Genomic DNA, 27,459 nt, shown 5'->3' on the forward strand with positions numbered 1-27,459 from the left:
CACATGGTGCAGGGCTACTTAGGTTGGGCTGAACATTTTGGATTTTAGTCTAAGCCCGGGGCAAGCCACTAGAGGATTTTAATGGAGGAGGTAACCCTGGCTGCACTGTGAAATCTGGGTAAGATTCAAAGTTAAAGAAGCCTTGTTAGGAGCCTGTTGCTAATTCAAACCAGGTAAGAGCAGCTTGACCTGGGTGGACGTGTGAATGGAAGACATGTTTTTTAGAAGATTATTTGCCCATATTATCAAAAATCTTCATTTGTGTACATTTTTTACCCAGCATTTCCATTTCTGGGTGTTTATTCTAAAGAAATAATTTAGGCCAAACGTGGTGTAATCCCAGCACTTTGGGAGGCTGAGGTGGGTGGATCACCTGATCTCAGGAGTTCGAGACCAGCCTGACCAACATGGTGAAACCCCCGTCTCTACTAAGAACACAAAATTAGCCGGGCGTGGTGGCACAGGCCTGTAATACCAGCTACTTGGAAGGGTGAGGCAGGAGAATCACTTGAACCTGGGAGGAGTAGGTTGCAGTGAGCCAGTTGCGCCATTGCACTCCAGTCTCGGCAACAAGAGCTAAACTCCATCTCAAAATAATAATAATCTCATAGCCCTTAAACATAAATAAGGTAAAACAAAATTTAAAAAAGAATCTCAGATGTTTGTAAAAGTTCAGCTACTAGAATGCTTATCCCTATTATTTATAATAAAAGAAATTGGTCTAAAAGATTATAGTATTTTCAAACAAATGGAAAGGAAGGAGACAAATTAGACTTTAAGGAGGCCACGCCATCCAGGAAGATTTGTTTAGACAAGGAATGTCCTTTGTGTGTTTGACTGGGGGCCAGGAACAGAAACTGAAAATCCGTAACAGAGAAGAGATACTCCTGAAACAGATTTGTGGGAAGAGAGATAGCTAGGACCAGAGGAAAGACGATCGAGCACCTTGGTCCAGGAGCGCAGGAGTTTCTGGTATAAAAATGCACTGCAGTTCCACTATGAGGCTTATTTTTTGGGAACTAGCCTAGGAACCAAACCACCTCTTGCAACATTGTTAACTGGAGGGAGAAAGTGCTTTTAATACTAAAGACTTGAAAGTGAATTTTTGGTATGCAGTCACCACATAAATTCAGTTGCCTACAAATCTGAGCCTCCTGGAATAAGTACCAACTGAGCAGGATGGATTTTTTGGAAGACACTTTATCCCCTGTGTTCCTCACCCCTACCTTCCTTTCTCTCCCTTCTTCTCCCTCCTTTTCCTCCTCCTCCTCCTTTCTTCTCTGCTTTCTTCCCTTCTGTCCATCCCCCCTTCCTCTTTCCTTCTTCTCCTCCCTCCCTCTCTTACATTCTTCCACACATCCCCTAACATTTATATTTTATAATCAGCATAAAAAGCAGCCAAGCACGTATAAGTAAATGAGATAATCCTCCTTTTTTCATACTTTTTGAAAATCTCATATTGTTTCTATATAACAGTATTTGTGTGTGTGTGTGTGTGTGTGTGTGTGTGTGTCTGTAAGGAAATATTTTACTGTGTGGTCCTAATGCCCATTTGCAAGTTTCAAACCAAATGTTATGTATTCTTTGTATTTCTAAAAATATCTAGGCCAGTCGCTGATACAGAGGTGTTTAATATTTTGGCTTTTACTTTCCTCACAGTCTTGATGCTTCAGTGAGACCAGTTAACTGTTTCCTTTCTAGTGAATATTTATTTTTAAGTAGTTTCTTCTTTTTTTTCTTTGGCTGATTCTCTGAAGATTGTACTTCATAGTTGTGATTAGCTGGAAAATTCCTAGAGGAGTTTGAATTTGTCTTTTTAGTAAACTTGAGGTTCTTGTCTTGGGTATTTCCTTGAGTATTTCCTTTTCATATCAGTGTAGAAAAACTGTTGTCTAGCTTTATAAACTTTTCAAAATAGTTACTGAAATTAGCTTAGTATTTGTAAAGTTGTTACTAATCCCAAGGTGCAGTTGCTTTAACTACATGCTTATGAATCAGGTTTTCAAATCTGTGCATATCGTGTATGCGTGTATGCTCATGGGGATGTGGGTATATTTTTAAATTAGTGATTTTCGTGAGCTTGATGCTTTGCCTATTAGGCTTCGTAGAGTTAATTCTCAAACGGTTCTTAGTTTAGAGATTGTTTTATTCTGGTAAATCTACACCATTTAATGGAGTAAAGATCAAATGTTTGTACTGATAATTTTTATTCTTTTTAGAGTACCCCAAGTGCTTGTCAGAAATCACTGTTCTCTGAAAATAAAAATTTAATCATGTAGGCTATGAAAAATTGTTTTGGGATCATAGATGATGTAGTTAAGTTTCACTTCACTTATTAAATATTTATTGAGCTTATTTCAGATAAATGAGCATATCCACCAGATTCTGTCTGTATTGACTTAATGTATTGGAAATCCTGGGATAAAAGCGTAATAATACACCCTTCTAAATATTTGTTATATACTTGGGTGGTAGAATTGAAAACAATGCAGTCTTAGTGAATGTATTTGTTAATACAGTGCTTAATGTCTTGGGATTCATTTTGTTAACTACAGTGGAACAAAGGTCTGCATGATATATGTCAGTAGTATATAATTCAGAATCATTTCAACCTTTAAGTCATTTGGGGTTTTTAGCAGTTAGCTTTTTTATTACATGTCCATTGGAAGTATAAAATGGAACCATTTGTTCTTGGAAATTATCTTTCATATATAAATTTCTCATTTTCTTTGTTTCTCCATCCATTTTAGTCGTGAGATGGAGAATAAAGAAACTCTCAAAGGGTTGCACAAGATGGACGATCGTCCAGAGGAACGAATGATCAGGGAGAAACTGAAGGCAACCTGTATGCCAGCGTGGAAGCACGAATGGTTGGAAAGGAGAAATAGGCGAGGGCCTGTGGTAAGTGGCTATGGGTTACCAGCTGTAAGGAAGAAAGCATAGGAGGAAATGGAAAAGTAAGCATAAATAGATCCTCTCGTAAGCTTTTCTTCTTCATTTTAAATGTAGTAGTTTTAATTACTTGATATTGCGGTCATTTGGAAGAAACCGTAATTAAAACTACGCTCATTAAACAACTTAAACTGTTCTGGGAACTTAACTGTTGTGTTTGGTGGAGGGGTAAATGCTTCAACCAAGACTACCCTCTCATGTCAGTATCTAAAATCCTTTCATTGGAGTTTTATACTGTACTTTCTAAATTTTAAAAAGAATTTTTCCAATTTGTTTTAGATGTTTTATCTCTAAGACAGGATCCAAGGATCTTAATTTCAGAAATCTTCTAGGAAAGAAAATATTTAATTGCAGTAATTCGTAAGTGTAATAATTGGGTTTTTACATGCATGCGTAAGATGTGCATTTCTCCAACTTTGTTACAATGTCAGCATGTTACCCTCATTTGACTTGAAAAAAAAAAAGTTTAATAGACCCATGGAGATTAAGATAAATTAAAAATGTATGGGGTTTGGTGAAAGAAAATCTAGAGTCCTAGATTTTAAAAAGCAGGGATACTCCATCCTTTGCTATAGGTATAAGAATATATATTCTTACAAGAATACCATCATGAAATGTGTGTCTTCATTCTTACAAAGGAAGAAGTATTACAGTATCCTGGCACTTACCTGTATCAGCAAGTTTGTGTTTATTTTGTTCTTTTAAAACAGATACGGCAACTTAAAATTTATCTAAACTTTGACAAGGGTCTAAAGTACACCCCTGCCAAATGATTGTCTGCCCTGCATTCATCCCATATGCCTATTTAAGTTTAGATTTAAATTAATTAGATGTAAATAAAAGTAAAAATGTAGTTCCTCAGTCTCACCAACCACATTTCAAATGCTTAGTAACCACATGTGGCCAACGGCTACCCTTTGGGGAGTGCAGTTTTAGCACATTACCATTGCCTCAGAAAGCTCTCTTAGATGTGTAGTACTGACTCGTGTCTGACTTAACTCCATAATCCCTGCGGCTTTCGGTATCCTCATTACTGAGCTGCAGTCTGTCAGGAATATTTTACCCGTTGGTTCTCATTCTAACCCATGGAATTCTACAGAATAAATCTAATTGTTCCTTTCCATACCAGCACTTTAAGTTACTATGGGCTCATGAGTCTTTGTCTTTACAGCTAAGTTTCTACATTTCTTCCATTTATTACTCATGTGAGGTGGTGTGGTGGGAACCCCTCACCATTTTAGCTATTTGTGCCAGAAGATGAATATGAAGAAATTAAGGATTTATCTTAGAGAAGAGAAAGTGCTGTTGAAACATCTTGTAGAAGGTTGGCAGTTAAAAGGGCGTATTACTACTCAGTTAATATAAAGAACTTTTAAACAAACAGAGCCATCTGAAGTTTCAATGTGCTGCTTTCTGAGCTCCTTTAGATGGAGGCGTTCAAACAGAGCCTAAATCTTTTGAGAATACCGTAGGGCATAAATCACAACTTTTTAAAAACGAGCCAGCCGTTTGTTTTTTATTACGTATGAACTAAGAATATCCATTTCTCTAAGACAGAATTTTAGTTTTTATACTGTTCACTTTCTAGCAAATACGTACCTTGTCTGTATATAAGACATGCATGAAGAGGGAGGAGATGTGTGGAATAAGATGCATAACACAGTCCTTAAGCTTAATTATGCCACTCTACATTTTATGGTTTACAGATTTCATATTATCCTTAAGAAGTTTACTGTTTACTTGGGAGGTCTGATTCTGTTTTTATACTTTAAGTAAGTTGTGTCAAATCATTCTTGAAACATAAAGTGTAAATATCTCCAAATGGGAAAATTAGACTTACATGTAATAAATAGAGTAGTACATGAAATATCACAAAGCAACTTGTGACTAGGTGCCAAATGTGTGGGATGGGCAGAAGAGCAATAGGGACTTAGGAAAGAGAAAGAATGTCATGCTGGTAGACTTCAGGGAAGTTTCATAAAAGGAAGAATTTTAACTGAGTCTAAAAAAATGGGTAAATTTTCCTCTTGTGAAGGTGTACTCCTGGGGTGCTGCAGGCTGGAGATGAGTATTAAATTAGGAGGAGAGTAAGTGGAAAGCACAGGAGGAGGAAGGGTCAGGCAAGTTTGGTGAACACAGCAACTGGCTATAGAACAGGAGCAGTGGGAGAAAGTCCAGAAAGGTCTGCAGTTGTACAAGGCTGTGGAGTTTGGCCTTTGGTCATGGCTAGATTAGGTCTGAAAGCCTTAATTTAAAAAAAAAAAAAAAAAAAAAAAAGCAGGTCTTCTAAACTGCATTTCTGCCTGAGAAATTGATCTTTAAAATTCTAACCTCTTTTGGTTTTCTGAGATACATATCTAACCTATTGTAGTAATATAACGTAAAAAACCACACACACACAAAAGCAGGGCAAAATGATTGCATAGTCATCAAACTATTTGAAATTATGCCCAGTGTTGTTTCAAGGTTCTACATTTTGTCGAAACAAATAAAAACATACCGAGGTCTTTGATCTAGTAGTTGAATGAGTTGACTATAGAAGTTATGAGTGCTTATTTTTCACATTTGTTTAATAACCTTTGATTGTTACTTTTGAGTGTTAAATGAGTTAGGGTATATAATAACAAATAATACCATTTCTGCAGTTTTGTATGCATTACAAAATTGTAAGGGAAGAGGTTGCATTTTAACTAGTGTTAAATCCTAAATGACTGAAATTTGTGTAGGTAAAAATAGTCTTTTACATTAATAGCTTAAAGTAATAATAAAAGTTGATATGTTGTCTGGTATACTGGTATATTTCATAACAAAAGCTCATTAAGTTTATTTCCTAGTCTATGATATTTACATTTACTTACCTTTTATATTTTTAAGTAATCAAAATACTGGAATACTTTGATTCAGGTGGTAAAACCAATCCCAGTTAAAGGAGATGGATCTGAAATGAATCACTTGGCAGCTGAGTCTCCAGGAGAGGCCCAGGCGAGTGCGGCTTCACCAGCTTCCAAAGGCCGACGCAGTCCTTCTCCTGGCAACTCCCCATCAGGTCGCACAGTGAAATCAGAATCTCCAGGAGTAAGGAGAAAAAGAGTTTCCCCAGTGCCTGTAAGTTAATGTTACAACGGATATGTTAGTTTTTATAATTTTTAGATTCATTTATAACAGAGAAAAGACTGGCCAGCCATCTGTTAGAACATCAGTTTTCAAAATATGATCTGCAGACCCCTGAGGATGGAGGGAGGGAGGCAGTTCCTGAGACCCTTTCTGGGGTCTATTAGGTCAAAACTAATTTTGTGATAAAACTGTGATGTTGTTTGCCTCTTTCCCTGCATTGATATTTGCAGTGGTGGGTAAAACTATTGGTGCCTTTTCCCAATTTAAGGCTACAGCTGTAGAAACTATATTCATTATTGCTATGTATCAGCCATTAAAGAAAAAAAAAATGGCAATTACACTTGATAATGCCTTTGACAAGGAAATAGAAATTAATTTTATTAAATCTTGACTCTTAGTAAATACATGCCTTTGTAATATTGTGTGTGATGAAATGGGATGCATGCATAAAGCACTTCTACATACCAAAATACAATAGTTTCTCAAGGAGAAGTATTTGTGTGGTTGTTAGAGTTGCAAGCTGAACTAGTTCTTTCATGGAACATTAAATGAGTGACCAACAAACTATGATTATTTAGATTTGGGTATTTGGAAGATATTTTTCTTAAGATGAATTAGACTGTCACTTCAAGAAAAGCAACTTAAGGCCAGGAGCGGTGGCTATAATCCTACCTCTTTGGGAGACTGAGGTGGGCGGATCACCTGAGGTCAGGAGTTCGAGAGCAGCCTGGCCAACATGGTGAAACCTCATCTCTACTGAAAATACAAAAATTAGCCAGGCATGGTGACAGATGCCTGTAATCCCAGCTACTCGGGGGGCTGAGGCAGGAGAATCGCTTGAACCCAGGAGGCAGAGGTTGCAGTGAGCCTAGATTGCACCATTGCATTCCAGCCTGGGCGACAACAGCGAAACTCCATCTCAAAAAAAAAGAAAAACAACTTAAATATTTTTTCACCAGTGTTAAAAGATGAGATGTCAAAACAAAAATTAGAATTTTAGAAAGCTGTTATCCACCACTATGAGCTTGACAGCTTCCCAGTGCTTAGACTTTTCTGATAAGATTGGTGATAGCAAATGTGATTCTTTTCATGCTATATAATGAAATATGTGAACATTTGGAAGATCTGCTTAACTTAACCAGTATTTTCCACATGATCAGTGTATTATAACAACAAAATCATTCATAGGTAAAAGATACATTCAAAATGTAAAATAACACCATTTGGATTTTTAATGTGCCAGTAGGAAAAGTTTGTTGATGTGGTTTCAGATTCCACATTAAGAAACTGTGTTTTGAGCTTTGGTATAGTACCAAAGAATATTCATTATTTGAACAGGCGGCCAAGTGCAGTTGCTTACACCTATAATCCTATCACTTTGGGAGGCCACGGTGGGCGGATCACTTGAGGTCAGGAATTCAAGACCAGCCTGGCCAACATGGTGAAACCCCGTCTCTACTAAAAATACAAAAATTAGCCAGGCGTGGTGGCAGGCACTTGTAATCTCAGCTACTTAAAGAGGCTGAGGCAGAGAGAATTGCTTGAACCCGGGAGGCAGAAGTTGCATTGAGCCGAGATCACACCACTGCTCTTCAGCCTGGGCGACAGAGTGAGACTCCAAAAAAAAAAAAAAAAAGCTATTAAAATACTCCTTCCTTTTACATCTGCGTATCTGTGTGAGGCCAAATTTTCTTTCATATACTTTAATCAAAACATCATATCACAGCATATTGAATGCAGAAGCAGCTATGAAAATCTTAGCTGTCTTCTATATTAAGCTAAACATCAAAGAAATTTGCAAAAAGATAGGTGGTAAATTCATGTGAGAGAGAGACTTCTAGTGGTGGAAATGCATGTTAAGACTCCTGTCTCCACTAAAAAATACAAAACAGTTAGCCGGGCATGGTGGCGGCCGCCTGTAGTCCCAGCTACTTCAGAGGCTGAGGCAGGAGAATGGCATGAACCTAGGAGGTGGAGCTTGCAGTGAGCTGAGATGGCGCCACTGTACCCCAGCCTGGGTGACAGAGTGAGACTTCGTCTCAAAATAAAATAAAATAAAATAAAAAACACTCACTTTCTAACTTTGAAGAACAAATGATTGATTGGAAAAATGGTTGAGATAGTGACCACAAGAGGAATTTGGGTTTTTGTTAAGATCTGGAGTTATTAAGGTACATCAGTTCATTAAAAAATACATTTAAAGCAAAAACATTTTATAGTAAAACCTGATGCCCAACAGTGGTTGTTGGCTATATGTTAAAACACCTTTAAATTAGTTATTAATTTTTTTTAACTTAAAACTAATCAGTTATTAGCTCATGAATCTGCAGATTGGGCAGGGCTCAGCAGGCTCAGCTTCTTCACTCACATGCCTGTTGCTTCAGCTGGGATACTAGAACACTTGGGAGGCTGTTGGCATCTCTTCATCCTAGCATGAAGACTTTTAAAATCTCGGTCATCCCCATAAATGTTGATAAATATCTGGCTGAGAGAGACAACTATGTGGTAATTTTATAAATTATTCTATAAACATTTGAGTTCTTTGAAACATCTAATATGAACCAAAACAAAAAGCATAAAAAGTATATATCATAAGCAGGCAGAATGCTGTGTCTAGTAGTAAAAATTAAACATCCAGCTTTCTGGGATCTATTGAAGGCTTTATTAATCTTCTTTAACTGGAAATTTACAAACGCTGCCGTGGAATGCCTCCCAACATACACTCTGCAGACTCTTAATAAAAACAAATTTGTGGAAGCTGACAAAAACTCTCCTATGGTGAGGGTAATATATAACACTCTCACTGTACTAATTTTCTTAGGACTTGGTCTTTACATCAATGTCCAGTGGAAATTCCAGTTTTTTTGGATACCTAATTAAATAATTAAGGGTAATAAATGTTCAAGTGATTCTCCTGCCTCAGCCTCCCGAGTAGCTGGGATTACAGGCGTGTGCCATCACACCCGGCTGATTTTTTGTATTTTTAGTAGAAACGGGTTTCACTGTGTTAGCCAGGATGATCTGAATCTCCTGACCTCGTGATCCGCCTGCCTCGGCCTCCCAAAGTGCTGGGATTACAGGCATGAGCCACCACGCCCAGCTGGATAATAGTTTCTTAATTAAGAAATGAGAAACATACCTAATAAAAAAAAAAATGTTGTGAAGTTTCAGAGTGGCAGAATCACACCACCCCGAAGAGCCCCTTCACCAGATGGCTTCTCACCATATAGCCCTGAGGAAACAAATCGCCGTGTTAACAAAGTGATGCGGGCCAGACTGTACTTACTGCAGCAGATAGGGCCCAACTCTTTCCTGATTGGAGGAGACAGCCCAGACAATAAATACCGGGTGTTTATTGGGCCTCAGGTAGGATTTGTCACCATTTTATTTTATTAGTTGTAGTATATGGTACTACCTCAAATTTATATACTATAATGTTCTTAAATTTGGATCACTTAATTCCCTTTAGTAGACAAAAGTAAACTTAAAATGTATTTTAGGCTAATATTTTTCTTTAATGTATTTATGAGGTTTTTACTATCTTAATATACCATAGAATAGAAATTTGATCTATTTAATAAATTCAATGGAAATGAGAGATTAAATCATGGAAATAGTTGTAGATTTTTCTTATATACAAAGATAATGAAGAATATGAATTAATAGAAACTTTAGTATAAAAAGTTGGAAATATTATAAAGTGATGAATTTAGAAGTTCTAATGAACCACGGATGTATTAACCTATAGGTTTTCTTTTTAACTCTTCAGAACTGCAGCTGTGGACGTGGAACATTCTGTATTCATCTGCTGTTTGTAATGCTCCGGGTGTTTCAACTAGAACCTTCAGACCCAATGTTGTGGAGAAAAACTTTAAAGAATTTTGAGGTAGTTTTTAATAAATGCTTAGAGTAAAATTGTCAGCATATTCTTATGATATATTCTTAAAATTTCTCCTTCTTTAAGTTTAGGCAGTGACCTTTTGAAAGGTGTGAAGGTATGTAAGAATTAGTTGATGCTTATAAATAGTTCTCATGAGATATTTACTAAACTTTTTCTTCTAGCTTGAAAAAAACAACACTGACCTGCCGTATGAATGTTGTCCTTAGTAAACTATAATGTGTTTTTATTTTTGAAGCTCTTAAATCAACTTTAGGAAAAACATGCAAATAAAAGATAAATAGCTCAGTCTCTAGAACTCTTCATATGTATAATTATGGCACAAATATCACTGTTACTGTCTTTTTCCAATGTTAGGTTGAGAGTTTGTTCCAGAAATATCACAGTAGGCGTAGCTCAAGGATCAAAGCTCCATCTCGTAACACCATCCAGAAGTTTGTTTCACGCATGTCAAATTCTCATACATTGTCATCATCTAGTACTTCTACATCTAGTTCAGAAAACAGGTTAGTACTTTTTAAGGATTTCAAAGCATTAATCCAGTGTTACTTTTAATTTTAGGGGTAATTTTTTATATCTACTTGTTAAGTTGCTCTAAAATGATTTAATTATTGAATCTTGGCTTTCAAGTTAAAATCAAGGGTGAAGATATTAAAGGTTCTCTGGGCATGGTGGCTTGTGCCTATAATCCCAGCATGTTGGGAGACTGAGGCAGAAGGATCGCTTGAGCCCAGGAGTTCAAGACCAGCCTGGGCAACATAGGGATACCCTGTCTCTACAGAAGTAAAATAATTAGCTGGGAGTGGTGATACCTGTAGTCCCAATTATTCAAGAGGCCAAGGCAGGAGGATCGCTTGAACCCAGGAGTTCAAGGCTCCGGTGACCTATGATTGCACTACTGCACTCCAGCCTAGGTGACAGAACAAGACCCTGTTTCTTAAAAAATATGTGGGTGTGTGTATGTGTGTGTGTATATATATATGTTGTTAAAGGTCATGTGAGTGTGTGTGTATATAGACATTTTGTGCTAAAAACTGCAGTATTCATGTGAATCTTATTTCTGTTCTGTATATCGCTTTATTGGTTTTAGTGTAAAAATTAGATTTTTAAAAATTACTCCACAAAGGAAGTGCTGCTTCTCTTACCAGGGCACCTTCTGTGTTATTCCCGAAGTGCCCAGTTTGAGAAGCACTGTTCTGAGCGGTTAAATCCTGTCTTTATCCTATCAATCTGTTAAGTATTGTAACTACCTCAAAATTAATGAAGAATGAAAAAGTGACAGGGTCGCAACAAGAGTGCAGTGAAGAGAAGAGAGGTTTTCTTCATCTGTGGAAAAAGTAAATGTTTGGATTTTCTTAATTTTGATTAAATGAAATAATTTTAGAATCCTAGAGTTTTAGGAGTTTTTGGACATTGAAGATTTTCTAGTTGGCATGGTTCAGTGACAGCGGTAAGTGAAGCCAGGAGGTTATGCAGTTCATTTGAGGAAAGGTATAACCAGAACCTGGGTATCTTTGTTTTACCCCTCATCTCTTCTAAATAAAATGAAAAAAATTAGCTGTATTTCTCCAGCCTACTGAACTCCTAGCCCCAAGCATTCCTCCCACCTCAGCGTCCCAAAGTGCTGGGATGACAGGTGTGAGCCACCACACCCAGCTCCTTTTTCCTTTTGAGTGACATTTCTGTAACTTTTTATTGTGGGGAAAAATAACAGATGCTTAAAACCAAGTAGCCAAAGTTAAAATAGAAAGTTTCTCTCTGAGGTTAAAAAAAAAAAATTATTTGGATTCACATATCCATGGGGGGGAGCCACAAAAGTTATCTTGATTACTGAGATTGTACTATGTAGATGGGTAGATTTTTGTTTCGTGTAACCACTATTTTTGTATCTAAAATCAATAAAAAGAAAATACAGAGGAAGCGTATCTGGAGATCTGATTACATACGATTTTAAATGGTATGCCACAAACAATAATAAAACAATTAGGATAAACAAATTTAAAATTCAATTGAAAATGAAGGGCATAAAGAGAATATGCACCAAAAAAGAATTCTAAGGGGCTAAGAAACACAAAAACTGTTCATTCAACCTGATAACTAAAGAAATGTTCATTTTTTAAAAAAAGATACCAGTTTTTACTGAAATAATGGAAGACTTTTTAAATGATGTCATTTAGTTATTGTAAGGATGTGCTTGATTGTATATAAAGCAGTGTAGCCTTTGAAGAAAAAAAGTAATATGGGTTTTAAAAACATTTCATTGATCCAGTAAATGTTCTTCTTAAGTAAAAGTTTAATCTGAGAAATGCACAAGCCTTACATATATCATATATGACTGTTTCTCATAGTATTATGGTGAAAAATTAGAAACAATTTAAATATCCAGTAGCAATTGAATGATTAAATTAGTGTATGCCCATGTTACGAATGTCATGTAGGCATTAAAATTATGCTTTTGGAGAACATTGAATGACCTGGGAAAATGTCAATAAGTAAAACCAAATCTAGGTTATAATAATATATTATGCATGAACCCAGTTTTATATAGGAAAGGTATTACAGGTATGTAAAAATCGGAAGAATAAGAACTTCACTGGTTATTTATAGGAGGGGTTATTGTAGGTAACTTTTTTTAAACTTTAAATATTTTTTTAATAGTATTTTAAATTTAAATATTTTTTAAGTATTAGTTTAAAAACTACTCAGCTCTGCCCTTATAGTCTGAAAATAGCCGAAGACGATATATAAATGGGGATGGCTATGTTCAGTCAAACTGTATTTACACAAGTAGTCCACAGGCTAATTTGTTTTCCTTATAAGTTTGTTACTCCCTGCTCTATACTCATGTAATTTTGCTTCAGAAAAAACTATGCTAAAAAAAATCTGAAATGTCAAAAAAAATGTGTACAAAGATGTTTGTAATGGTTTCTTAAAATGTAAAAATATGGAAACAGCTTATATGTCCAACATTAATGGATACTTAAAACAGGATCTTTCTAGTCAGTGGAAAATTATGGCGGCATTAAAAATTATGTGGTGGAAGCAACCCAAGTGTCCATCAATGGATGAGTGGATAATGTGGGATATACACATAGTGGAATATTACTCAGCTTTACAAAGGAAGGAAGTATGCTACAACATGGATGAACCTTTAGGACATTATGCTAAGCAAAATAAGCCAGTCACAAAAAGACAAATACTGTATAATTTCACTTACATGAGATACTTAGTCAAAACCATAGAGACAGAAAGTAGAGTGACCCTAGGTGGGAGGATTACTTGATCCCAGGAGTTCCTGACTAGCCTGGGCAACATAGTGTGACCCTGTCTCTACCAAAAAAAAAAAAAGGGAGAAAAGAAAAGAAAAATTAGCCAGGCATGGGTGGCATGCACCTGTGGTCCCAGCTACTCAGGAGGCTGAGGCAGGGGGATCTCTTGAGCCCCGGAGTTCGAGACTGCAGCGAGCTATACTTGTGCCGCTGTACTACAGTCTGGGAGACAGAGCAAGATCCTGTCTCAGAAAAAACATAGAATGGTGGTTGCCAGAGGCTGGAGGAAGGAGATCGTGAAGAATCGTGTTTAATGGGTATAGGGTTTCAGTTTTACAAGATGAATACTGGAGACACATAGTGGTGATGGTTGCACAGCATGAAGGCATTTAATACCACTGACCTGTACACTTACAAATGGTTAAGATGGTAGATTTTATGTTATGCATATGTTGCCACAACAACAAAAAAAAAGAATTATGTATATGAAGAGTTGAAGTGCAATTTTATAATAAAAATTTTTTAAATATGAAATAGTGCATATATATATATACATAAATGATCTGAACAATGCTTACAAAATATGTACTTGGAAAAAAGATGGACAGGAAATACCCCAGAATGGTATTCTTTTTGTTGTCAGAGAAGTATTTAGTAAGTTGCACTTGTGATTTGACTAAATTTTGAAACTTTATTTTCCTCTTATGAATAAGCTTAATTTTGGTGTAATTATATGAAGAGTTAGTTGACCTTGGATTATTTTTGCCATGAATATTTTTATTATAGATAGTTGTATACATCATTTCTGTAATGCTACTGTTAATTCTTCATTACTAATGCATGCATATTCTGACAGTTTTTCCGCATCCTAAGTAGCTCTACAATTAGGAAAAGAGAGGGGGCAGGTACATCAGGAGGGAGAGACTAGTAAGTGTGCCTTCATCTCAGGAATCACCCATGATGACTTTGCTGACTTGTTTGATTAGCTTTTTTGGAAAGCTTTTTGTGCATTTGGGGAACTGGTTATTTTGCTGCTAGTTACTCAGATCTGTTTTTTCAGGGAAAAGTAATTGCCGTTTTTGCCATTACTTCTAATGGCAAAATTAGGATTCAAAAAATTAGAAGTAATGGCCAAAACCGCAATTACTTTTGCACCAACCTAATAGTTGAAGATAGTAGAAGTGCAATATTGGGCCTAGCTTAGCAGACTCTAAAATTTAGACGTTGTAAGTTTATGGCATGTTCTTCTCAGATAAAAGTGTAATGATAGATCTGCCACAAACTGATTTTGATTTGAGGCAACTTATTTAACATCCCAGAGCCTTGTCTTTATTTTATAATGGAAATACGGCTATTGATTTTTAAAAGTCATCCCTCACATCATGAAGATTTAATTAAAAACATTTATGAAATAGAGAACTAAAGTCCTCTTTCTCTAGCCTGGGTGCACACAAAATAACTACTGTTAACTATTTAATACAACTTTTAAAAATTACATAAATCAAGGAGTGAAACTCTTCTTTGCACACTCCGTACTTCGGCCGACAAACAGATGCATGCACGTTCCCCCATCCATATTTCTCTCAGCTGTCTTACTGTTTTTAAACAAAGTCATGCCATATATTCTGGTGTGCAATTTTCGTTTGCTTTTACTTTATATATAAAGAATATTTTTCCACGTCATTACCAGATTACATACTTTTTTCTTTTCATGGCTGTATAAGGTTCTGTTGGTACACCATAATTTATTTAGCCATTGCCTTAATTAATGTACATTAAGTACACCTCCAGTTGTTTGTTTACATACTTAAAATATGTAGGGATAGCATCCTAGGAAATAGGATTTTTAGGTCATGAATATATACATGTAGTATTTTAAGAAATACTAACAAAATTTCCTTCCATAGATTTTAGTTTTTACTTCTACCAGATATGAGAACCTGGTTTTCTATGCCATTATGGGGGCTAGATGTTACCAATCTATTATTTATTCCAATTGCCTTTTTATTTCCTTTGTCCATTTTACTATTAGTATTTTTCTTACTGATTTTTTAAAATACTTTGTATATTAGAGATAATCAAGTATATGCAATATAATTACCCATTATGCTGCAATTTTGCCATAAATGGAATCATTCTATACATGGTAGTTTTATTTTGACCTCATTTATGGATCTCTCTGTTCCTTTTTAAAGGCTTCAAGGTGCCTGGGTTTGCTGTAATTTGTTTAACCTCCTTTTGGCATTCATTTGGTTGTTTTGATTTCTTTTCGTTATTCTAAATAATACTGCAGTGGACATTTTCATACATACATTTCTGTATATTTGTCTTTTTATTTTCTTACGATACATTCCTAGAAGTCTAGGTGAAAGATTGTGTACCCTTAAAATGTGACGTGTTCCTAGATTCATTTCTAGGAAAGTTGGACCAGTTCATACTGCCACCAGAAATTTCTGAAATAGGCATTTAAATTTAGGATGTGGAATCTTTGAGCTCTAAGGTCCGCCAGCACTTAAAATCTTGAAACTAGTACCATGTAGTATATTTTTGTACGTACTCAAACCTGTTGGTTTATTCAAAAGCTACAGTAGCAGAATTTGGGAGATACAAATGTTCTTTCTAAGATTACAGTCTGTATTGTTTTCATCACAAAGAAAGTTAACTCACACCTACAGTCTATAAGTACTGGTGTGTTAATCTGATTTTAAATTACTGTATATTAATAGCATAAATATGTATCTCTTAGTATATAAGATGCTCTTAAACAAGAATTTCTACTGTATTTATATTCTAAGCAAGCAGAAAGTGTTTTTAGCATATCAGTTCTGCTTTATATTCTTTTATGTTTAATACTTTTTCTTCCCCTTTTCTATAGTATAAAGGATGAAGAGGAGCAGATGTGTCCTATTTGCTTATTGGGCATGCTTGATGAAGAAAGTCTTACAGTGTGTGAAGACGGCTGCAGGAACAAGCTGCACCACCACTGCATGTCAATTTGTATGTGGCTCTTTTTCTCTCTATGCTTATTCAGCACAGTTGCTCTCTGAGCTAACTATGTTTTATTTAAGAGTGTAACATGGCTTGAAGGGAGATTGGTGAGAGAATAAAAACAGTATATCTAAGTCCTCTCTGAAGAGTTTTCAGCAAGTGGGAATGTAGGATCTTTAGGAGATGACCTATGTGAGCAAAGAAACGCAATAAAGTGTGACATAGGTGGTAATGGAAGAAGTGCATAGAATTAGAAACAGTTTCAATCTGGAAGGTATACATGAAGGGAAGGAGGTGGAAGAAGACCTGGGCAGGCATTACAGAAAGGCTAGCATCAAAGTAAGGTTTGGAAGGACTTTACCTGGTAGTCAAACAGGGCAGAACGTTTGGAAAAATAGTAATATTAACATTGGAAAAATACTAATATTAACTATTAATGTTAATAGTAACATTATCAGAATGAATAAAATAGCATTTGCAAATCAAAATCATTTAACCTGCTGTGTGTACTTGCTTTCAGATAAATGTTTAGATTATTTTTGAGGTTCCTTCTATATAAATCCTGTAAACTAATTATTATAAACAGTTATGAAATATAAATAATGAGGCCGGGCGCGGTGGCTCAAGCCTGTAATCCCAGCACTTTGGGAGGCCGAGACAGGCGGATCACGAGGTCAGGAGATTGAGACCATCCTGGCTAACACGGTGAAACCCCGTCTCTACTAAAAATACAAAAAAAACTAGCCGGGCGAGGTGACGGGCGCCTGTAGTCCCAGCTACTCGGGAGGCTGAGGCAGGAGAATGGCGGGAACCCGGGAGGCGGAGCTTGCAGTGAACTGAGATCCGGCCACTGCACTCCAGCCTGGGTGACAGAGCAAGACTCCGTCTCAAAAAAAAAAAAAAAAAAAAGAAATATAAATAATGTTAAGCATTTACATTTTTGTAAGATTTTGTTTCTGTAATTTTTCAGGGGCAGAAGAGTGTAGAAGAAATAGAGAACCTTTAATATGTCCCCTTTGTAGATCTAAGTGGAGGTCTCATGATTTCTACAGGTAATAATTTTGAAATAATGATATGTATATGTTTAATTTTTTTTAATTTCTCAAAGTGTGCTTTAAATCTGTTAATTTTTTTAAAGCAAGTTTTGTTATTTTTCATTTTAGCCATGAATTGTCAAGTCCTGTGGATTCCCCTTCTTCCCTCAGAGCTGCACAGCAGCAAACCGTACAGCAGCAGCCTTTGGCTGGATCACAAAGAAGGAATCAAGAGAGCAATTTTAACCTTACTCATTATGGAACTCAGCAAATCCCTCCTGCTTACAAAGATTTAGCTGAGCCATGGATTCAGGTAAGTAGTTCTTTGTTTTTCATTTCTCAAAGAAATATTTATAGATCAGTTAATGTGTTTGTCTCCTTCCCTCAGTTGTTTATAATTTAAAAAATACTTTTGCTTGCCTTCATCATGACGTTTATTCCTTTGGAAATTTTAATGTTACTTTTGGTATTAATACTATACTGCTTTTTATACAGCTTCAACTTCAAAACTTCCTTGTGGTTTCGCTTCACGTATCTAGAAACATCTTTTCCTGAACTAACAGATATACAGGGTTATTCAAGGATAGAAGGATAGAAACCAGAACCCTTCAGTGCTAACTTTTCCCAATGTTTAATCCCCATTCCTGCCAAGAATTTTTATCATGTTTCTTATTTGCTGCCATTTAAAATTAATTTCTCCTTTCATATCCTAATGGCATACAGTGGGTGCTTAATAATTGCAGAGCAGATGAATAAGAAAAAATATGTGATAGTTACCTTGAGTTCATCATTTTGATTTGTAAGAACGGTTTTCCATCCCTTTACCATCTCTTCTGATTGAATGCTTTTTCATCCTCAGTAAGTAGGGCTTTTTTGTCAGTTGGTTTGTAATGATTTTCTTGGTTGTTGAATGCTTAGTCTATTATTTTTTAAATGTAGGATCTAAAACCAGTCAGGTCTGTACCAGACAATAATGAAGTAAAATAGTTATTTTCAGTAATCTGTTAAATTCTGTTGAATTAAATTTGTGAACAGATGTATTAACACATTGAGCTTATATATCATTAGGATTTGTTTCATTTTTCTTTTGTGACCATTACAGTCCTGCACCTTTGGAATTCTCTTAGCATATTAGCAACCCATTTATGAATCTAATAAAATCTGCAAAAATATTAAACACATATTCTTGTATCTAGTCCATTAATGAAATTTAATGAAATATTAATGAACATAGGTCCTCACCTGCCCTTTCATGACCCATCAAAGAACTCTCAAGTTGATTCTGAGCTGTTAGATTTCATTCTTTCAAGGATATGGTCTAGTTTGTTTTGCCTAAGCTTTAGGTCAGACTAGGCTCTATATACCTAGCTTTTTATTAAGCATATTAGGTAAGACAATTAAAACATAGGTAGTGGTACACTACTTAACAGTACCAGAAGCTCACTATATTCTAGTTGGTTCATTCTCCCATAATATCCTTTTATAACAAAACACATGTAAATAAATATGTCATGATCCATTTTTCCAAAAGTTGTGTTTATTCATCTTTAATATTTAGACATTTTTCACATGATGAATTATCTTAGGTATTAAGCTTGCTTTTAGCTAATTGGCCCATAAAGCGTGAAGGGAAAGACCCTTCACGCTTTCCTCACTGTAGGGACTCTGGCTTCTGGGGCATGGGATTGACGACGGTAACGGCATGTACTATAACTCTGTGTCTACCGTTTTCCTTTGCTTACTCGAACACAAGCATTTTTTCTTCAGTTTGATTTGTCCACTCCGTTCGTTTTACAGTCCTACCTGTTTTGTCTAGTTTTTTAAACCTTTTTGTACAGACAAAAACTAATTAAATGTGTTTTACTTACTGCTCTTGTCTGTAAGAGAAATACTCTGTATCTCTTGAAACCTTCTCCTGGTGCCTTTTTTGATCTTTTTTTTTTCTTAATCTTGCTCCAGTTTTTCTCTTTAAACTACCTTAATATGAATACAGAGTTGAGGTTTTCCCTTTTTTTTGGCGTTTTGGTAAGCATGGGGGACAGTAGAGGCATAGGATGTATGTATAGCCATCTAATGATTTAATGGAGTTTATTATTAATTTTACCTGAACTAATAAATATTAATGACTTTGGATAATTACCAGTTAAACCTGAGTATAAAATTCTTCCTTATGATGTTTAAGTGGCTGGATATATTTGAAGTTCTGAAGGATGATGAAGATTTAAGAAATGCTCAGTTTTTATGTAGTAATCAAAAATGATGCTAAACTCAAAATACTCTGGGTCCATAAGCTTTTCTTTACATTGAATTCATTGTGTGTGTTTGATCCAGGTATTTGGAATGGAACTCGTTGGCTGCTTATTTTCTAGAAACTGGAATGTGAGAGAGATGGCCCTCAGGCGTCTTTCCCATGATGTCAGTGGGGCCCTGCTGTTGGCAAATGGGGAGAGCACTGGAAATTCCGGGGGCAGCAGTGGAAGCAGCCCGAGTGGGGGAGCTGCCAGTGGGTCTTCCCAGACGAGTATCTCAGGAGATGTGGTGGAGGCATGCTGCAACGTTCTGTCAATGGTCTGTGCTGACCCTGTCTACAAAGTGTACGTTGCTGCTTTAGTAAGTAGCTTTATTCCATAATCATATCATTATGAGTTTGGGGTTTTTTGATGGTTCGTAGTGTTTTTAAGATACAATAAAGCTACTTTACCTAATTTTGGAAAATCCAAATTTTTTTTTTGTTACATAATTCCAGGAAATTACAATTTTTCTTTTATTCTGTTTATTTGAATTTTACTGGTTTTATGATGTATGTCCAAGTTTTCTTATATGCTATTTCACTGTTTAGTTTCATTGTTTTAAAGACTTCCCAGGGGTATCCGAGGGAGAGAATACAGTTACGATTTCTTAGTTTCTGTTTCTGGTTGGGACAGTAAAGCTCCTTCGTCATCCTCCTTTTCCGCTTATCCCTAGAGACAGACTAAACACCATGGCTTCAGGCTGCTAAAGCCTAAAACAAATCAAAACAGAACAACAACAAATAGGACGAGCTAGACAAGCTTGCTAATTTTTAAAGACTTTTTTAGTGTCTTGCTGTTCATATCTTTATGTTTTTCTGAGCAGATATCTTATACATGACCAAATTAAAAATGCTTTTTGGGATAGCAAAGTCATCAATGTTACTCTGATTTTTTAAAAAATTTATCAGATATTAAGGAAGATATGTTTTTAATAAACATTTTGATTTTTAATAAACACTGTCATGTGGAGATTCAAAAGCCTTTTCAAAGAAAAGGGTTCCATGACATAGATCATTGAATTGCTTTTTCAGTTTAACTTGTTAAAAGTTCTTTCATGAGTGGAATAGAGTGACAAGGAGGTAATTTAGGAGTATCTGTCTCTTTAGAATAGGGTTTCTCAACCTCAGTACTATTAACATTTGTTAGATAGTTATTTGTTGCAGGGTGGGGGGAGAGCCAGGAATGTTGTCCTGTGTGTACTGTGGCAACATCCCTGGCCTCTACCCATTTAGATACCAGGAGCAAACCCACCCCCACCCAGTCATGCCCACAGTCATAACAACCAAGAATGTCTCCAGGCATTGCCAAATGTCTCCAGGGGTCAAAACTGCCCCCAATTCAGAACCACTACTTTAATTCTTATCTGGTCTGTTTTTAAAATTCATGAGTAGTCTGTAGGCTTCCCCGGAACCTCAGTCTTTTTCTAATCCATCCTCTAACGATTAGGCCTAATGAATCTTCTTGACAGGTAATACAGCATGACAGTTATGAACATGGGTTTGGAGTCACAATTGAGTGATCTCATAATTTATCATTCCAGCCACAGTGCTTGCATAATGTGCTGGTTAAAGTTGGACTAGCCTAGGTAATCTGAACACATGATCAAGATCATAGAGACAGACCTGGATTCAAATTCTGGTTCTCCCTTTTGCTAGCATGGTGACTTTACGAAGGTTACTTAACCTCTCTTAAATAAACTTCCGTTTTCTCACCCATAAAATAATGAAAATACCTCTTAGATTTGAAATTAGATTATGTAGAAACTTTCAACTGTATGCCTGGCACATTGTAAGAACATGAATAGTCATCATTATTTCTTAAACACAAGTTTGATTATCCCCCAACTCGTTTAGAAACCTTTAGAGGTTTCTGTTTTTTCAACGACATTCCTAAAGCATATTCTGTGGAAGTTTGGCAGGGTTGTGAAAAGTTTCCTGAAGAAAGAATCCTGTATTCAGTTAAGATTGGTGAACACTGGATTACACAAGGATAACTAGGTCTGTTGACTGAAAGACTTCTAGGATCCTTCAGTAAGCTAGTGTACATTGTGAACCTAAAGGATCAAAGGGTAGAATGCATTGTTTCCCAGAGTTATTTTGCTACAGCCTGTTTCTTCACGTAGCATCTGGAGGGACCAGCATACTGTAGAATAAACACCAATTGGCCCAACATTTTGCCGCTTTCTTACTATTTTCCAACACAAACCTTCAGGCATACTTGACTAAATAAAATCCTCTTTTTGCCAGTTCCTTTTCTGCAAAGCCTTTGCCGTGTTACTCTTTTTGTGCGCAGTGTAACTGCCTGACTGTCATGGTTGTTTCTTCTTAAGTTAAGACTGTTTCCCAACTAGCTTATGAGTTCTTAGAGCACAAAGATTGTATAAAGGATACCAGGCTCCATGAAGGCAGAAATGGCTTCTGCTCTTAAAGCTCACCCTTTCCCTTTCCCTTATGTCCCCTTCCTCTGTCTCTTCCTTTTTTTCTTCTCCCTCCCTCTCCATGTATAATTTTTTTTTTTTTTTTTTTTTTTGCTGAACCATTTGAGAGTTTTTTGCAGGCATCATGACACTTTCTCCTCAAATACTTAAATATGTGTCTCTTAAAACCAAATACATAATTCCATTTGTTCTTCCATATACAGTCAGCACATTAACATTAATCATAATACTGTTTTGTACTATAAAGTTTATACTGAAATCTCTCCTGTTGCCCAACAGTGCCCTTCATAGCTAAACTGCAGACTTTATTCAGATTTTACCAGCTTTTCTGCTGTTGTCTTTTTTCTGTCCCAGGATCCAATCCAGGATCCCACAGTGCATTTAGTCACCATGTCCCCTTAATGTCTTCTCATCCATGACAGTTCCTCACCCTTTCCTAGTTTTTAATGACCTTGACAGATACTTTCAAAGTATACTGGCCAGTTATTTTGTAGAATGTCCCTCCATTTGGGTTTCTCTGATGTTTTCTCATGATTAGATGGAAGTTACATATTTTTCACAAGAATGCCACAGAGGTGATAGGCCTTTCTCATTGCATCATGTCAGTGGGTACATACGTCCATGGCTTTTATTATTGGTGATGCTGTCAGTTAAGGTAATATCTACCAAGTTGCCCTGCTGTAAAATTAATATTCATAGATATCTTGTGAGAGTTACTTTGAGATTATGCAAATATCCTATTTCACCTCAAAATTTTGTCCACTGATTTTAAAAACATTTGTGGATCTTGCCTATAGCAGTTATTACTACACCATTAAAAATGGTGCTCTCATGGGCACAGGGAGGGGAGCACCACACACCAGGACCTGTCGAGGGTCAGGGGCTAGGGGCGGGATAGCATTACAAGAAATACCTAATGTAGATGATGGGACGATAGATGCAGCAAACTACCATGGCATGTGTATACCTATATAACAAACCTGCACGTTCTGCACATGTGCCCCAGAACTTAAAGTATAATTTTTTTAAAAAATGGTGTTCTAATGGTGATTTTCTGTTTTTCTCATTCCTTCTACATTAATTGGAATTATTCTATAAAGTAGAGCTTCTCCGTTTATGTACCTACTCAATTTTTAATTTATATCAGTGTAGGCTCCTGGGTATTCCTTTTGTTCTATGGGTTGCAACCCAGTACTACCATCATTTGTTTTGTTGCTCTAATTATTCCAGCGTTGACCATTGAGAGCCTTTTCAGGTTGGCTCCTGTTCTTTTTCTTTTTAAAAATAATTTTTTTTAACTTTACGTCTTGAAATGAATTCAGACTTCTAAAAATTGCAGAGAAAAGAGTTCAGAAAATTCCTTTCTACCCCATTCATTTATTTTGTTAGTTGTTTGTATCATTACAGACGCATGGGATTCTTACTTTATTCTATGGGTTATAATCTATTCCTATCTTATTTTGTTGCTCATATTGTCTCAAATTAGGCCATTATCTCTGATGCTTTTTAAGTGTACATAAACTGACCTTCAGATTTTTTTCCTCAGAAAACACTGAGAGCCATGCTGGTATATACTCCTTGCCACAGTTTAGCGGAAAGAATCAAACTTCAGAGACTTCTCCGGCCAGTTGTAGACACCATCCTAGTCAAATGTGCAGATGCCAATAGGTAAGGCTTCATTGATGAACCACTTCAAACCCTCTTGTCTTAAAAGTGCCTCGCAGCAAGCCTTACACCTAGTGAATATCTGATACATTTTATTAAATGAGTCTTTGAACATTGTCTTTTAATGTGAGATTTAAAATGGAAATGCAGTACTTGAAGCTCTTAAGGACTGGGGGAAAGAACTACTGGCAAGTAAAAGCCAGGCAAACAAACTGCATGGATCTCCACATTATTGTATTGTGATTTATTCTCTTAAATAACATTCATAATCTGAAGTACAGTTGGTAAGAACTGTAGTTGACATTTATATCCATAAGGTATAATCTCATGGGTTACACAGGATAGGAACCAGTAAGATCATTACACCTGTATATGCCTTATTATCAGGATAAAAAATTAACAAATCCATCTCATTATTTTCAGTGTAATGGAATTTTACTCTAATTATGACAGTTTTAGTCAAAAAAATTTTAGATTTTATATATTCCTGCAATATCCTTGAAAATTGACAGGGAACAAGAATAACCCTGACTGGAAAGAAAAATATGAAGTAGAGAATTGAGGTGCAGTGACAGTAAAGATGAGTACAAGCCATGCTTTTTTCAGACCAGTGGTTCTCTTTTATTTTCCCCTTCCATAAAATAGGAGGAAAAATTTTCATTTAATAATCACAGCTACTGTGAACAGTTATTTGGTAGTTCCTATTTCTTTCTATTCCAGCAGATCTTGATTAGCAACAAGTGTTGAATCTCCCTTGTGTTGCCTCTTCCATTTCACCCATTTAGAGCTCTCTCAGTACCACTTTTCTCTTCCTCTGCAAGTCATAATGACTGTTTGCACAGGGTCTCAAAAATTAGGTACCTACCTTTAACGAATTTCTCATCTCATGAAGTCTGTCTTTTGCCTCTGTTGTTTTCTCTATAGATTGAAAATACTGGATGTTTTCTTGTTTCTTAGAGAAAACATTGTATATCTGTAAAATATGCAAATTAAAAAGTAATTTGCAAAATGCATAGGAAAAGTGTCATTTTTTAGTATTAGAATAGGTATATTTCTGAGACTTCAGTGTTCTCATGGTATTTGTTGTGCTGCTCGCTTTTTGAAACTTTAAAGTTAGGTTGTTTACCTGGTCACCTGAATGACTGAACATAAGAAATACTGTAGAGAGATTTTAAAATATTCAGACCTCATTCTGCCTATGTAAGGAAATGGAGGGTTTTTGGATGGGAAGGTTTTGTTTTTAATTCAAGAGCTTCTTAGTAAAAGTTCAGAAATCAAAATGTCAAGGTCTTTGTTTTTTCTTTTAACAAAATGTAAGACTTTTATCTAATTTGGTATTTAAATCAATACTTGCTAAGAGCCATTGTTGAAGATTCTGTGCTTAACATAGAGGATATGTTAAATTTACAAAATTAGACCTAATAAATGAGTATTACTATTTATGGTGACATTGTTCATGTGATTTTAGTGGTGGAAAAGTAAACACTCCTGAAAACATCATTTCTCCACTTTTTCACAAGGCCTTGCATTACGCCTCTAATATTGTATAGTATTTTAGCCAAGATCCAGGATTGATGTTGCTTTTCCTTTGCTTTTTAGCCGCACAAGTCAGCTGTCCATATCAACACTGTTGGAACTGTGCAAAGGCCAAGCAGGAGAGTTGGCAGTTGGCAGAGAAATACTTAAAGCTGGTAATAACTTTTCACTTAAAATGAATATAGCATATTTTATCATGTTCCTCGGCAGCCTTGTCTAATCTCATAATCTCTCATGAGGCAGTTTACAGGATTTTGAAGTAATTTTATAAATTGATTCACTGTGTTACAGTTAGAAATGTGAATTAATCTGAGAGAGAAATTCTTGAAAATAGTTCAGAATATTTTTGTTGGCCTTATACCATTTAATCATGTCTTATTTTAGATTTTAATATCACTATTTTTTAATCACTTATTTTTACTTTCCTTTTTGTAGGATCCATTGGTATTGGTGGTGTTGATTATGTCTTAAACTGTATTCTTGGAAACCAAACTGAATCAAACAATTGGCAAGAAATTCTTGGCCGCCTTTGTCTTATAGATAGACTGTTGTTGGAATTTCCTGCTGAATTTTATCCTCATATTGTCAGTACTGATGTTTCACAAGCTGAGCCTGTTGAAATCAGGTGATTTTTCTCTGAAAATATATTACATGTATCTTTCTGCCCTCCCTACACCCTCCTCAGGAATGACACATTTTAGATTTATGAAAGACTCAGAAAATACAGAGCATAAATAGGTTGCTGATACCTTAATATTTGATTGACATATGAAAACCCAAAGTCTAGGATGTTTAATTTAAAATTTATAGATACTTTATGCTGAAATGGTTTTTGAAGTATACATGCTGTAAATTACTACCATTTTTTAAGTTTCCATATGTTTTTCGGTAATTGGAACTTATTATTGTAATGAATGTTTTTTCTTTCAGGTATAAGAAGCTGCTGTCCCTCTTAACCTTTGCTTTGCAGTCCATTGATAATTCCCACTCAATGGTTGGCAAACTTTCCAGAAGGATCTACTTGAGTTCTGCAAGAATGGTTACTACAGTACCCCATGTGTTTTCAAAACTGTTAGAAATGCTGAGTGTTTCCAGTTCCACTCACTTCACCAGGATGCGTCGCCGTTTGATGGCTATTGCAGATGAGGTAGAAATTGCTGAAGCCATCCAGTTGGGCGTAGAAGACACTTTGGATGGTCAACAGGACAGCTTTTTGCAGGCATCTGTTCCCAGTGACTATCCGGAAACCACAGAGAAGAGTTCCCCTGAGTGCACAATCCATTTAGAGAAAACTGGAAAAGGATTATGTGCTACAAAATTGAGTTCCAGTTCAGAGGACATTTCTGAGAGACTGCCCAGCATTTCAGTAGGACCTTCTAGTTCAACAACAACAGAGCAACCAAAGCCAATGGTTCAAACAAAAGGCAGGCCCCATAGTCAGTGTTTGAACTCCTCTCCTTTATCTCATCATTCCCAATTAATGTTTCCAGCCTTGTCAAGCCCTTCTTCTTCGGCCCCATCTGTACCAGCTGGCACTGCAACAGATGTCTCTAAGCATAGACTTCAGGGATTTGTTCCCTGCAAAATACCTTCTGCATCTCCTCAAACACAGCGCAAGTTTTCTCTACAATTCCACAGAAACTGTCCTGAAAACAGAGACTCAGATAAACTTTCCCCAGTCTTTACTCAGTCAAGACCCTTGCCCTCCAGTAATATACACAGGCCAAAGCCATCTCGACCTACCCCAGGTAATACAAGTAAACAGGGAGAGCCCTCAAAAAATAGCATGACACTTGATCTGAACAGTAGTTCCAAATGTGATGACAACTTTGGCTGTAGCAGCAGTAGTAGTAATGCTCTTATACCCAGTGATGAGACAGTGTTCACCCCAGTAGAGGAGAAATGCAGATTAGATGTCAATACAGAGCTCAACTCCAGTATTGAGGACCTTCTTGAAGCATCTATGCCTTCAAGTGATACAACAGTCACTTTCAAGTCAGAAGTTGCTGTCCTCTCTCCTGAAAAGGCTGAAAATGATGATACCTACAAAGATGATGTGAATCATAATCAAAAGTGCAAAGAAAAGATGGAAGCTGAAGAAGAAGAAGCTTTAGCAATTGCCATGGCAATGTCAGCGTCTCAGGATGCCCTCCCCATAGTTCCTCAGCTGCAGGTTGAAAATGGAGAAGATATCATCATTATTCAACAGGATGTAAGTATAGATTCTTTAAGAGGTTAGAAAACTTCCTTGGGGCTAGGCAGTGACTCATACCTG

General features: G+C 36.2%; 1 protein-coding gene and 1 non-coding gene across 2 annotated transcripts in view; both read left to right on the plus strand.

Moving 5' to 3' along the window:
• Positions 1-27,459, plus strand: part of MAP3K1 (mitogen-activated protein kinase kinase kinase 1) — a 77,907-nt gene that overhangs the window by 38,596 nt on the left and 11,852 nt on the right. Inside the window, exons 2-14 of the mRNA XM_025387932.1 lie at positions 2,751-2,901; positions 5,857-6,057; positions 9,232-9,432; positions 9,836-9,952; positions 10,322-10,470; positions 16,109-16,230; positions 17,192-17,273; positions 17,385-17,568; positions 19,587-19,865; positions 23,530-23,651; positions 25,248-25,339; positions 25,620-25,809; positions 26,115-27,396. Coding sequence (XP_025243717.1) covers positions 2,751-2,901; positions 5,857-6,057; positions 9,232-9,432; positions 9,836-9,952; positions 10,322-10,470; positions 16,109-16,230; positions 17,192-17,273; positions 17,385-17,568; positions 19,587-19,865; positions 23,530-23,651; positions 25,248-25,339; positions 25,620-25,809; positions 26,115-27,396 — 3,172 coding nt within the window. The remainder of the gene's footprint in view (positions 1-2,750; positions 2,902-5,856; positions 6,058-9,231; positions 9,433-9,835; positions 9,953-10,321; positions 10,471-16,108; positions 16,231-17,191; positions 17,274-17,384; positions 17,569-19,586; positions 19,866-23,529; positions 23,652-25,247; positions 25,340-25,619; positions 25,810-26,114; positions 27,397-27,459) is intronic.
• On the plus strand, positions 3,295-3,403 carry LOC112627302. The gene has a single exon (XR_003120141.1). It is a non-coding gene; the product is annotated as a small nucleolar RNA U13 (small nucleolar RNA).

The sequence above is a fragment of the Theropithecus gelada genome, chromosome 6 (genome assembly GCF_003255815.1).
Source record: "Theropithecus gelada isolate Dixy chromosome 6, Tgel_1.0, whole genome shotgun sequence".
Classification (NCBI taxonomy): domain Eukaryota; kingdom Metazoa; phylum Chordata; class Mammalia; order Primates; family Cercopithecidae; genus Theropithecus; species Theropithecus gelada.